The sequence below is a fragment of the Abramis brama genome (genome assembly GCF_963993115.1).
Source record: "Abramis brama genome assembly, chromosome: 16".
Taxonomy (NCBI): Eukaryota; Metazoa; Chordata; class Actinopteri; order Cypriniformes; family Leuciscidae; genus Abramis; species Abramis brama.
The window spans coordinates 4,994,387-5,008,562 of record NC_139978.1 but is presented as its reverse complement, the minus strand read 5'-3'; the positions used below and the strand labels follow the sequence as shown (position 1 = coordinate 5,008,562).

The 14,176-nt window shown below is 37.2% G+C and overlaps 2 protein-coding genes across 8 annotated transcripts; one reads left to right on the top strand and one right to left on the bottom strand.

Moving 5' to 3' along the window:
- The first annotated feature begins 893 nt into the window (after window positions 1–893).
- Window positions 894–7,928, top strand: bcl2l16 (BCL2 like 16). Of its 7 annotated transcripts, none has more exons than XR_014609429.1 (4): window positions 894–1,124; window positions 3,226–3,816; window positions 6,401–6,939; window positions 7,205–7,928. XR_014609429.1 is itself a non-coding variant. In XM_084138331.1 (3 exons), exons 2-3 carry the CDS (start codon window positions 3,349–3,351, stop codon window positions 6,530–6,532), a joined length of 600 nt encoding a protein of 199 aa, XP_083994457.1. In that variant the 5' UTR covers window positions 894–1,124; window positions 3,226–3,348; the 3' UTR covers window positions 6,533–7,928. The 7 variants fall into 7 exon arrangements, 1 of the variants encoding a protein (XP_083994457.1); XR_014609430.1 differs by having other exon boundaries at window positions 6,401–6,948; window positions 7,222–7,928; XR_014609431.1 differs by having other exon boundaries at window positions 6,401–6,948.
- Window positions 7,929–8,196: 268 nt separating this feature from the next.
- On the bottom strand, window positions 8,197–12,259 carry tubb2b (tubulin, beta 2b). The gene is made up of 4 exons (XM_084138330.1): window positions 12,087–12,259; window positions 10,669–10,777; window positions 10,417–10,527; window positions 8,197–9,392 (listed from the first exon to the last, which is right to left on the bottom strand). Exons 1-4 carry the CDS (start codon window positions 12,141–12,143, stop codon window positions 8,332–8,334), a joined length of 1,338 nt encoding a protein of 445 aa, XP_083994456.1. The 5' UTR covers window positions 12,144–12,259; the 3' UTR covers window positions 8,197–8,331.
- Between the last annotated feature and the right edge of the window lie 1,917 nt (window positions 12,260–14,176).

The window sequence follows — 14,176 nt, the reverse complement described above, 5'->3', positions numbered from 1 at the left end:
AAACAGGTTTCCAAATTAAAAGCTACTACATACAGGTTCATAATTAACATAAATAATGCATAATTTTCAACGGTAACCCATTAGTAATGAATCAAGTGTTACTGCATCCTTCTAAAGGAACTACTAATTATTTGGATCAGTATTCTCAAGTGAAAAGCTTGAGTACTCCCTAATATTGACTGAAGTCATTGTAAGGTTTTGAGTTTTTTGTACGATTTTGAAAGTAATTCCTTCCGATGGATTTGGTAACACTTTAGTCATACTAGTGTGTTCCCATGATCTTCACTTTAGAATACTGATCCAAATAATTAGTAGTTCCTTTAGAAAGATGTAGTAACACTTGATTCATTACTAATGGGTTACCATTACCTTATATTATACATTATGCATTATCAATATTAATGATGAACCTGTATATGGTAGTTCTTCGTAGTCTTCAGAGAGGTATGAAAAATAGTAGTTACTGACTAGCTAATAGTGAACTACATTCAACTGAGTTTCTTGTTAGTTAATAGTAGTTACTAGAATGTTAATAGTGCGTTACGCATTTGTTCCTCTGTAGTTATGCATTAATGAAGGAACAGTATTCTAAAGTGGGCTACACTTTATTACAGTGTAATTATATATTTAAGTACTCAGTAGTAATTACTATAGGGTTAGGGTAGGATTAGGGTTTGGTTGAGGGTTAGTTGCATGTAATTATGCATAATTTACTGTTATTACTATGGTAAGTACATGTAACAAATGTAACAAGGACACTGTAAAATAAAAGTGTTACCTATTGTTCAATTTCAATGCACTGATATTACTCAATACTTCAATGCACTGATATTATTAGCTTTAGGTTATAGACAAACACACTGTATAGACCCAGTGGCTGATGTTCCTGCATTGAGTATTTATAGCTGTACCCGAGTCTGTCCTGGTGTCGTGTCCCGCAGGACTGAGTGTGCAATGAGCTCCTGGATCTGTTACAGACAAGGGAACTAAATATAGTCCGAGTCGGACAACAACATGTAAATCTCATAGACGTCGGCTCACTCTGGAGAATCTCCTGTTGTGATTGTCCTTCGGTCAGCTGTTAACTAATCCGAACCGTTTAGTTACGGCATGATTCAGCAACGGTGAGTCGCTGGGCCTTCGCTGCAGTGTGTGTGAATGTCAGATTTACAGAGCAGTAATGCAACAATCTGGACGTTTCAATGAAAGGCTTCTGCTGATGGTCTAACATTTTTTGCTAGGTTAAGATGTTTCATTTCCTTGAATGTTTCGCCTGCTTATAGAGAGGTCAAATGCAACAATGGTTTCAACAATCAATCTTTTTTTTTTTTAAATCTAGTTTAAAATACACTTGCCAAGTTCTTAGAAATGTACTCTTTGTATTCATGTTGACTTTGAAAATGACTTTGAAAAGATCAAACTTTAATGACTGTAAAATAATTTAAAGTAAAAAGTAGAAAAGAATTATTGAAGAATTATTTTTAGACAATTTAGATTTGAGTCTGCAAAACAAGTCTTCAAAGTCTTTTACACCTACAATGCATGCATATCTCCTTATTTAAAAAAAAGATTTTTAAATATAATTTCCAATGTGAAAAGTTTATATATATACATATCTATCTATCTATATATATCTATCTATCTATATATATATATATATATATATATATATATATATATATCTATCTATCTATCTATATATATATATATATATATATATATATATATATATATATATATATATATATATATATATATATATATATATATATATATATATGAAGAGTTCAGATGCAAAAGCCTCTAAGTGCCATCTGAAATTTTCTTCTAAAATGATCATTTTTATCAAGCTCGTATATTTAAGTTCAGTAATTTCACTTAAATAACAATTAATGGGTAATTTTCATTGCCATTTAAGTGAAATTACTGAATTTAAATATACAAGCTTGATAAAAATGATAATTTTAGAAGAAAATTTCAGATGGCACTTAGAGGCTTTTGCATCTGAACCCTTCATATATATATATATCATGTTTAGCCGCAGGACAGCAAATGCGAGTAAATTCTGTCATCTTGGCAGGACTGTGATATGAAGAGTGTGCAAAGTAACATATTTTAGCAACTTTGTGAAAGTGAATAGCACATAACAGGGCACAATACCGGTATAAACATGAATGTCTATCAACACTAATGTTTTAAACAAATATTTTTTTTTTTATCTCTACATTTGTGCAGTAAAATTAACTTCAAAGAAGATCTGCATTTATCATTTTCATTCATGGAGATAACATGGGAAATTTGCCATGCTTTAATGGAGGATTTCTGTCACCTGGTGGAAAACAAACACTTTTAACATGTAAATGACATGAAATTACCACTATAACCAGTAGATGGCAGCAGAGGATCACTCATGAGCTCAAAAGCCATTTCCACTCCCTTTCATAGTTCTTTTCGCGTGTTTTGCTTTTGGATTTATTATTAAATATTAAATATTAATATTAAAATTAATATTATGATTTTTTTTTGTGCAATTTTGTAAAGTTTAGCATGAGTAGGAAAAGTCACAAAGTTTCAAGCCATTTAGATAAAAGAAATTTCATAAAATAAATAAATAAACCCAGATTTTACAGTGGACGGGAAACCGCATCATATTATGTAAACTGCATTTATGACAAAGAACTAGATGCAGATATCATAATCTATCAATAAATGCACACACATTGTCCTCTGCTTCTGGCGCTGCGCTGCTACGGATTAAAATACGGGAAGAGCCAAAGCCTGCCGCCGGTTCCATGTGAGTTTTAAAGGGGACTGAGGCAATCACTAATTAGTGATCGGAGGAAAACTTTTAGGTGGGCTGGGTAGAAATTTACGGGGGCTAAAGCTCTCTTAAAATAAGCCTAGTGACGCCGCTGGTGTGGACAAGACCTAAAGCGGGAGCCTCGGCCGCGCTGAGACACAAAAAAAGTACATTTACTTATTCAAAAATGTAGTCAAAGAAGAGAGTAAAAGTTGTAAATATATTTGATACTCAGTAAAACTACAAAGTAGCCAAAAAGAAACTTAAGTACAGTAACTAATTACATTTACTCCAGTGGACTGAAGGCCAAAACGGAGAGAAAAATATGCTTTTTCAAACGTGTGGACAAGGTCTAAAGATTGAGAATCACTGACATGAGGTTTAATCTGAAGCATCTGATCTTGAATTTTCTTTTTATTCCCAAGAACCTAAATAATCCGAACAGGCCGTTTATGTAGACGATCAACGGGAAGTCTAACGTCTGACATGAGTGTGTGCTGAAGAGAGACGCTGTTGGACACTGACATTGACTGCTATAATCTGAAGTGATGGTCTTGTCGGACAGCGCAGTGGTCGGCCGAGGCCTGAACAGTCCTGACCCTCTGGTGCGTGAGGCCTATTTGATGGCGTACGACTACATCAACTATATGACGGTGAAACCCGGCGTCCCGTTGGGTCCGGCCCCGTCCCGAGCCTCGGCGGCGCTGAGACACGCTGGAGACGAGCTGATCAATCGCTTCCCGATCTTCTTTCGGCGCTGGCCTCGTGTTTTCCAGGACGTTACGGAGCGAACGGCCTGCGCGACCCTGGTGTCGATCCTGGACGAGCACTTCGCCCCCTCTCGGCGCCGGGAGCTGGCCTGGAGCGCTGTGCTGTCCGTGTTCGTTCTGGCAGGACAGCTGGCTCTGCACTGCCAGGAGAGGGGCATGTCTGCGGTCCTGCCCCAGATCCAGGAGTGTGTGGGCAGTTACGTAGAGAGAGTCGTCTGCCCCGAGATCAGGGACCGAGGAGGATGGGTAAGTGTCTTCTCTTCTCGTTAAAGGTGCTGGATGTAACTTTTTCACTCTACTAAAGCATAAAAATACCTTAATATGTTTGTATATATTGAGGAAACATGCTAATTTCACATACTCGTTTCTCTGAAAAACACTTCTACAGCCAGTTATTTTACTTTGAAATGTGCGTTTCCAGGCTGGAATGTTTGTTGTTGTTTTGGTCAGTGATATTGACGTTGCCAGTTTTCATTGTCCATTTCGCTCATTCCTGTTGCGTGTCCTCAAACTGGCGACCCGTGTGAGCGCCGTCGAGTCTGAGGAGGCGGGGGAACGATGATCTCCGATATTTTGAATTGGACTGCAGTACCTATTTCGACCACTAGTTTTCATTCTTACACACCTTTAAGCATCAGGACCAACCTTCCTGTCTCTCTCTTGAATCCCTCATCCTTCCCTCAGGTCATTTTGACCCGGTCATTTTGAGTGTTCATCGGAGGAGGGGTCCAAGACCGCATGACTTTTGTCGCACTTGAACCAAAAAACACAAAAAAAAAAATTGAATGGATTCGAGGAGTTTTGTGGTTGAAATTTAAAAAAGTAACAAATCCTTCCCTTGTGGGTCAATTTGACCCCCTTAGGAATGAATGGAATGTGAAGAATGCTTCAGTACACATAGGAAAACCTAAAAATGCTCCAAATTCAAACTAAAAATGCTAAAACTTTACCAAAAAGACAATTTTATAATGTCTACATGTGTATCTGAATGCTGAAGAACTGACTTTAGGACCCAGCGGAACACATTGTTCCTCCATATAGAGCTATAAGGCCATCTAGAGGCAAGAGTCATGAAATATCATGTCAAGAGGTCAGCAAAGACACGCAATGTAAAATATTTTGAGCTGAATTAAAAGGTTTATGCATGAAGTTAAATGGAATAGAAAAAAAATATTACAAAAATGAAATAAAATAAGTTTTCTGGGGAAAAAAAAAGAAAAAAAAAAGTATAATTTTAGGGCTTCGTGTCATTGACCCGTGAAGGGAAGAATTAGTTACAGAATGCGAGGGAAGGTGCAATTCATCGACTGGCCGCTAGAGACAGGCTGCAAAAGAGAGTCAATCCCATAAACCCCCATGTTAAAATGCCCAACTTTACAGCAGAAAAAACATGTTTACAGCCTGGTACAAAAAGTGGTTTTGGTCTATATTGCTAATTTTGCCTTCATGACAACTGTGAGGGGGTGAATTTTTTTATGCAAAATAAATGGTGAAATTATAACAGCATTTTTTCATTCTAAATTAAAATCTGAATTATTGCAATATCTGACACTTCAGTATAAATAGAAAAACCTAATGCTAAAAATGCTAAAACTTTCCCAAAAATGATTTTAGAATGTCTAAATATATACCTGAATGCATACTGAAGAAAAAACAGAAGAATAAAAAACAGCTCATTTGCTCCATATAGAGCTATAAGGCCATCTAGTGGCAAGAGTCATGAAATATCATGTTATGTAATTTTTTTCCCACAAGAGGTCGGCAAAGACACCCAATGTGGGACTTTTTGTGCTTTTTAAACAAGTTTCTGCAGGTATTGGAGTTATTTTGTATCGAAGTTGAAAGAATGTGAAGAATGTACTTAAATTATATTATTAAATTAAATTATTGATAAAAATATAGTAATTTAGACGTAAATAAAATAAAATTACAAAAAAATCTCCCCAAAAAAAAATGCATTAAAAAATAGAATAAATATTATCAAAATTAATTGATATAAGCATTCTGGACAGAAAAAAAATTAAGGGAATGCTACAGCTACATGAGGAGAGCATAAGGGTTAAATGTTTTGGGAAATTAGTGTGTGTTATTTGTTTAATGCACTGTAATAAACAGATTTTTTTTTTTTTTTTTTTAATTAGCAGAGAAAATATGAAGAAGAAAAAAAGAAAATCAAAGTTTAATATGGCAGCTATAGGACCAAATTGCATCATTGGTAACTGTCTTTTCCCTCTAGGACGTGTATGCACTAGGGTGAACAAAATAAACAATAATAATGCCATGATTTGAGCAAAACAAGCATGATTTATCTAGTCAGAAATTCATGGTTTTTCATGCTTCCCTCATGGGACATATTTTATGATCATATTTATTATATTTATTTATTATCACCATCATATGCATTGAGTAACTGAAACATTTTTCAGCTTATTTATTAGAAAATATTTAGTGATGTAGTAAACTGCACTTAAAAAATAACATTTTATTCACCTTAATTTTAAAGTGAGAATGGGAGCTCTTTTTAACTTGAATGTACACGTGCGAGGATTCCGCTGTTATTTTAGTCTTATGTTGAAAACTGAAATTTGTTATGATATTATTTTTATTTATTATCGTAATTATAAATCATTCAGCACATATTTTTACCGTTTACTGCAGTTATTCTTTAGCCATGGGAAGGCGGGTAATTAATTGGAAGTCGCATTACTTCTGCGTAGCAAAATAAAGTGGATTTTTAATTACATATTGTAATTAAATGGGTTTTTTTATATATTTTTTTTATTGTTAATAATATTGTTATTACATATCTGACTTTGTGTTTTGCTCTCAGTCAGGTTTTATCACTCGTTTTGGCGAGAAGCAGAATCTTGAAGACCAGGTAAAGCGGGCTTGCTGCTGGTCTCTGCTCTTGCTGTGTGTTGGGATAGTATCCTACTTTGTATGGACGAAAAGGAAAACTTAAACAACAGCGCCATCTGCTGAGAAACTGTAATAAAGACACTGGTGATTCGCTTGGTTGTGGTAAGCATAGGTTTGTATACGTAGATGCCGCTCCGATCCAGACACGTCAGCGCGCCCGCCATCTTGCAACGGTTAGCGTGTCGTCACTCACTGTAATCAGTGATGCCAAAACATTGCACATGTTCGATTTCAATTTTAAATTCCCGAAGGAAAGAAATGGGATAACCTTTTAAAAGTGATAATGTGTTGGTTTGTGTTTTAAATGTATCAACTTAATAGCCTACTACATGTTTGTACTATGGTACTTTTAATGTTTTTACTTTTACTATGGTAACTTGTTTATGTTGTGTTGCATTGTGTTAGTTCAGCAAAATTATCTGCTGAAGTCTATTTCATATATAGGTATTCGTCACAGAGGTGCCCAATCCTGCTCCTGTCGATCGACTGTCCTGCACACTTCATCTCTAACCCTAATCAAACACACCTGTCTTTCATTTTCAATTGATCCCGAAGACCTTAATTTGCTTCAGGTGTTTGATTAGGGATGGATTACTCCGACTCACACTCCAGCATAGTAGGTGGCGGAAATGCACCTAGACGTTAGATGCCACCCGCCAATAAACAAAAAAGAAGAAGAAGAAGATTAGGGATGGAGATGAACTGTGCAGGACAGTCGATCGGCAGGAGCAGGATTGGACACCCCTGGAACACATGCGTCTAACTAGGGCTGCAGACACTCAGTAAACTTGCTCTCGAACGTTCACAGGCCGGTTTTGACCGTTCCAATATGGCGGAAACGGCTGCTAATGAGGCATCAATGTATATATATAGCCTATATATATATATATACCTATGGTGGTAAGATCATAACATAATTTGTTCAAGTATTACTAGCTTCAAAGCTATAAACTCAAATTGTTATATAATGCTGTATAAGTAACTGTGAAGAATAAACCTTCATTTTAAATCAGTTTCTAGTGAGAACAGCTAATTGTAACAGCCCTGTGTCCAATTATGACTTAATACTATGTTTAATTTTTTTGCTGTAAGCCTACATGACTGAAACGCTTCTCATTACCTCCCTTTGATATTAAAGGGTTTGCCAATCTAAATTGGTTTCCTGCATTCTTCAGAATATCTTCTTTTGTGTTATACAGAATAAAGTCGTTCATACAGGAAGAAAATTATACTATATTCAATGTTTCTGGTCACTACACAACTAAACCAGTTGTGTTATTAGTTTTGATAACTTAACACTTGAATCATGAACTAAGAAAAGGCATAATTTTTTCTGTATCCATAAACAATTCTAATAGAACCTTTTCACTGTTAATTATTAAAATGCATTAATATGTATAGAAATTAACATCAAGATTAATAAATATGGTTAAACACTGTTCATTTCTATTTCATAATAGTAACTGCAAGGTTAACATATAGAACCCTGTTGTATGGGTTTAACATTCTCCTAATCATGTATGAAGGATTATAAAACTTGTGACTGGTAACATAAATATACTTTGGCATGATAATGTTGTTGTTAATGTTGACTCAACCAGTGATGTCTGGAGGCAAACTCGACAGGTTTGACAAGGATCTGTGACCAGTAAAGAATAAGGATGGGTTCCATTGAGTGCAAACTAAGTAAATAAAGAGGAAGACATCTTAACGGAAGAAAAGGTATTTTAATGACATCTGTACAAACAAGAGACAAGAACAAAAGAAGAAAACTGACATTTTTTTCCTTGTACGAGAGCAAAATGATACATCTTGGAAAACCACACGTATATTAAGAGAGATCTAAGCCAGCTCTTCCTCTCCCTCCTCCTCAAACTCGCCCTCCTCTTCCGCGGTGGCGTCCTGATACTGCTGATACTCGGACACCAGGTCGTTCATGTTGCTCTCGGCCTCGGTGAACTCCATCTCATCCATGCCTTCTCCTGTGTACCAGTGGAGGAAAGCTTTGCGCCGGAACATGGCGGTGAACTGCTCGGAAATGCGCTTGAAGAGCTCCTGGATGGCAGTGCTGTTCCCGATGAAGGTGGCGGCCATTTTGAGCCCGCGCGGCGGGATGTCGCAAACGGCGGTTTTGACGTTGTTTGGGATCCATTCGACGAAGTAGCTGCTGTTCTTGTTCTGAACGTTGAGCATCTGCTCGTCGACCTCCTTCATGGACATGCGGCCACGGAAGATAGCGGCGACTGTGAGGTAGCGTCCGTGGCGCGGGTCGCAAGCCGCCATCATGTTCTTGGCGTCGAACATTTGCTGAGTGAGCTCTGGTACGGTCAGGGAACGGTACTGTTGGCTTCCCCTGCTGGTGAGAGGAGCGAAGCCGGGCATGAAGAAGTGGAGGCGAGGGAAAGGCACCATGTTCACGGCTAGCTTGCGCAGATCGGCGTTTAGCTGGCCGGGGAAACGCAGGCAGGTGGTGACGCCGCTCATAGTAGCGGACACGAGATGGTTCAGATCGCCGTATGAAGGAGTGGTGAGTTTAAGCGTGCGGAAGCAGATGTCGTACAGCGCTTCGTTGTCGATACAATAGGTCTCGTCTGTGTTCTCAACCAGTTGATGCACAGAGAGTGTGGCGTTGTAAGGCTCCACCACGGTGTCGGACACTTTAGGTGAGGGCACGACGCTGAAGGTGTTCATGATGCGGTCGGGATACTCCTCGCGGATCTTGCTGATGAGGAGCGTTCCCATGCCGGAGCCGGTTCCTCCACCCAGAGAGTGTGTGAGCTGGAAGCCCTGCAGGCAGTCGCAGCTTTCGGCTTCTTTACGAACCACGTCCAGGACAGAGTCCACCAGCTCCGCTCCCTCCGTGTAGTGGCCTTTAGCCCAGTTGTTTCCAGCACCACTCTGACCTGTAAAAAATATTTAAAACATCCTCATTTTGAACAAATATATGGCATTTTCTTCAATAACTAGTGTTGTCAAAAATATCGATATTTCGATACGTATTGATACTGAAATATCGGAAATGGCTCTAATACTCTTTTTCTGCAGTATTGATACACTATCTCTTCTCTACGACAGCGAATTGACACACACCCGCCTCCTGTCACTCACTCGTCTTACTCGCTCCGGTTGAATAGCGCATAATTTCTCCACTCTCATAAAGCCATGAGAACCAAATTGACCTTTTTTTCCCATGGCTTATTGCAATTAAACGGTCAAATGCATACAAAAATGTCGAAATGCCCATCTTGCAGAGTATCTAGGTGAACAGTCAGTTTTGGAACGTAAATAGTTGAGATAAAACGCATGTTGTGTAACAGTATATTGGATCTTGACGTGTCATGTTAATTAAAGAACAAAAGACAAAGAAAATCACTCGTTGATCTTGTTTTGTAACATTAATTGTAAGCATTAATCTGTATTTAATTTTTAAAAATGAAAACTATCCAGTGTTATTGTACATTTGATTACTTTAGTATTCAGTTAAGAAATGCTACACAAATTAGTGTTAGGAAACCTGAAAAACTCAAAGCCATGTTTATTTCATTTGTCTCTTTATTCTATTGTATTTATATGTGTTATCATTTGCAATTTGGGGGGAGGGGATCAATTTAGTTCAATGATTCAAATAAAGCCTCCCTGTTCAGTGTGTAAGCCATCACAAAAAAATTACTATTTTTTTTTATTCAGATTATTGATTCTGGTGTCTCTATTGTCCTGTGCATTGGGTTTCCAGGACCAAGTCAAAGCCTATTCATTTACACACACAATGTAACACTAAATTTAGCATTTTAATAAACCCAAATCTCAAAAAAAAAAAAAAAAACTGTGGTATCGAAAAATGGTATGAAATATTGATATTTTTGCAAGGTATCATACCGAAGTTGGAAATTCCAGTATAATGACAACACTGTCAATAACAATACCCACCAAAAACAAAGTTGTCTGGCCTGAAGACCTGGCCGAAGGGTCCGGACCTCACAGAGTCCATGGTTCCAGGCTCCAAATCCACCAACACAGCACGGGGCACGTATTTGCCTCCTAAAACATGATAAAACACAGGGTTAATATGGCTTAATAAAATAAAATACAAAACTAAAATCAAAATTATTTTACCATAATATGTTTCCCATAATAAAAAAATCATAATGCTCTCTTGGTAGTATTGATATGTAGACGTACCTGATGCCTCATTGTAATAGACATTGATCCTGTCGAGCTGGAGGTCGCTGTCACCATGATATGTGCCGGTTGGATCAATACCATGCTCATCACTGATAACCTCCCAGAACTACGGGATATAATAAACAATACTATTAGTGACTTGAGTAGATTGTGCTTAAAGCTACAGGCAACAATTAACAACGATGTTCTCAGTAATCCATGCCAGATTTAAAATCAACAATGTTTTTGTATATTGTGGACTGAAATAGACTTTAATCAGAGCGGAGCCATGACATGCATGAAAGAGAGGCTGTGAGGGATAGTGTTTTTAATGGTATCTGCTGTAAACCGAATAAAGCTCCTAGATCAATTATTTTTCAAAGCTCAAATTGCCTGGGATTTTTTTTTTCCAACAAATTTTTCGGAATTATTTGTTTTGTAGTGTTTCATAAGCAGAACGATAAAAAAAATTAAATTACAGACTGAAGAGATGTCTATCCCTCACAGCCTTGCTTTCATTACCGTTACAAATTAAAGATGGCGCTGTTGTGAATAAGGTCTTTCATTTCATTTCTTTCACGCTTTTCAAATATTCACCGAGCGGGCTTAACAAAAGGAGCCAACTGTTCACAAACTCCCACGCATATTTCGCATTAACATGCTTTTAGGCCTCATACGGTGTATACAATTTTTTTACATATAAAGCGCTTTTATATATTTTAATTTCGGTTAAAATGTGTTACAACGTCACTAACAAATGATCTTCTTTGGATTCCTCCCGCGCAAAACTCGCGCGCGCGCCACGCGCACCGGTTGGCTGAAATCCATTTCCGGTGCGCTCATACCCTAATCGATTTATTGGGCGTCTACATTTCGGAAATAAATAAATAAATAAATATCCGAATTAACAGGCCGGTGCTATTAGATTTTTGTTTTTGTAATATTTAGTGCGATTATTTCCTTAAAAAAATCTGGGATATGGCTATATTTAGACTGCGCTTACATGTTCACTTCCTTTTGTCGCACTGCAGTGAATCTCACAAAGGGAAGCTCCCAGACATTCGCCGGCGAGACGAAGAATTGACATGGATTTTTTATTTATTTACATACATTTTGGCCAACTGCTAAAATACATAATCTTCGAAAATCTTTTAATAGTTTCAATCTAACCAAATAAACCCGAACGAGGAAGCACATGTATGACCTAGATTTCATTTAAACGAGATCAGAGTAGTTTGGACTATTGGACTGTGAACAATACGGCACATTAGAGAAAATATTAACGATTCAATATTTTTTTATTATTATTATTATTATTATTACATATTCTATTCTATAAACACTAACACCAAATATTAAACCAACAACAACTGCAAATTTCGATTAAAAAAATCTAATAATGAAAAAAAAAAATAAAAAAAAAATAAAAAACAAACCTTGGCTCCAATCTGGTTACCGCACTGTCCGGCTTGAAGATGCACGATTTCCCTCATTTTCACTCTTGGGTAATAAGATTTGAGGAGGCAACTAACCTTTTTCTTTCTTCAACTGGTTGAGAAAAGACACTTCCCCCATATAAATAGACTCCTCAAGCCCCGCCCCCGGACACACATGGTTAGTATGTATCAGAACACCATTAGCTGTCTGTCTAAAGCCCGCCCACAACTATCATTCTATCCAATCACAGTAGAGGCAGAGAATGCTGATTAGCCCTAAACGACTGTCAATCAAATTTGATGTTAACGTGTGATTTTCTGCGGCAGCACTGTTTTGTATAAAAAAGGGAAAGAGAATAGTTGACATACCACAGAAGCAAAGCCCTGTAATGAAGCTGTACATTTCGAAAACACTTCTTTGTTTATGGCTCTGAAATGTTATGTGTTCCCAGGCTTAAATATCATAACTAGTAAAATGGATAAGATTGTAAAAATGTATAAGCTTTGTTGAATAGATAATTTAACAAAAAACAGAATAGCTCAGTACACACAGTGTTAAATAAAAATATTATACATTGCTGTTAATTTGTCCTGCGTTTACTACATAGAGCACTTGTTTCTAGGGGTGTAACAATATATTGTGTCACAATATGTGTATAGTATATGAGTAGGCTATAGTCTCACAAATTACTGTGTGAGAAAAAAATTCACGTTTTCAGAGTTTTAGTGTCAGTACTATATGAAACTACTAGATATAATGTTGAATATGATGTATATTAATGCATTGGGGGAATATTTGTGGGTCCTGATAATGCCAAATGTCTGATGTTACCAGTAAAAATGGCCTACATTATTTTAAATATATCTAGTGCAAGTATATTCAGTATAGTACAGAGTGTAAGCATATTCGTCTAAAATAATTCTGTGTTTTCATCTTCAGAATCATGAATATGTTTATTCTGGTGTCTCTATTGTCCTGTGCTTTGGGTTTCAGCACCAAGTCCAAGACTATTCATTTACACACACAATGAAACACCAAATTTAGCATTTTAATCAGCAGTACATTTTTTGTTAACCTTTACCATATGTCTTGGGGTATCCCAATAATATTGTATCGTGAGTTCAGTATCTGTATCGAATCGTGACATGAGGGTATCGTTACACCCCTACTTGTTTCATTATTGAGTGCTACTACTAGAAGCAAGTGCACAGAGCCAGAGATGAAGATGTCTAGTGATGTTTTAGCAACATGAAGCCCTTTGTAGTGCCAGTTCGGTTTCTCAAATCTACATTAAGAAAAGTTAAAGAGATAGTTCAGCCAAAAATGAAAATTCTGTCATTAATTACTCACCCTCATGTCGATCCAAACCCGTATGGCTTTCGTTCATCTTCACAACACAAATGAAGATATTTTTGATGAAATCTGAGAGACTTCTGTCCCTCCACTGACAGCTACTGTATGCAACTACCACTTTCAGAGACATAAAAGTAATCCATGTGAATGAATACCGTGGTTTAACCCCGATTTTATGAAGCGACACGAGAATCACAATTTACCACTTTATTTACAAAATATTAATCTCCAAATTTACCATAAATCAGAATCACTGGATTACTGTAATGATGTCTTTACTGCCTCTCTGGGGCTTGAAAGCGGTAGTTGCGTAGCCTGTCAGAAATCTCTCAGATTTAATAAAAAATATCTTCATTTGTGTTTCGAAGGTGAACAAAAGTCTGGCTAGATATTATAGCGTGAGTAATTAAAGACAGAATTTTCATGTTTGGGTGAACTAACCCTTTAAAAGTCTTGTGTGTGTGTGTGTGTGTAAGTGAAGAAGAGAGAAATGTAATTGTATTGGGGTTTTATGTTTCGCAGGCAGACACATCTCTGGTTTGGGTGCAGTTGTATTATTAAAAACTAATCTGGAGAGGGAATGCATGGTAATGTAATCTGCCATGGCGCAGTTGCTGTGACTTAAACCTGGAGAATGAGGGTTTGCCCCAGTCCTGCTGCATCATGGGTAAAGTCCTCGGGGTTTTCAGAGGGCTGGCCAGATAAGACTGCAGATACTGTTACACAAGCAGATGCT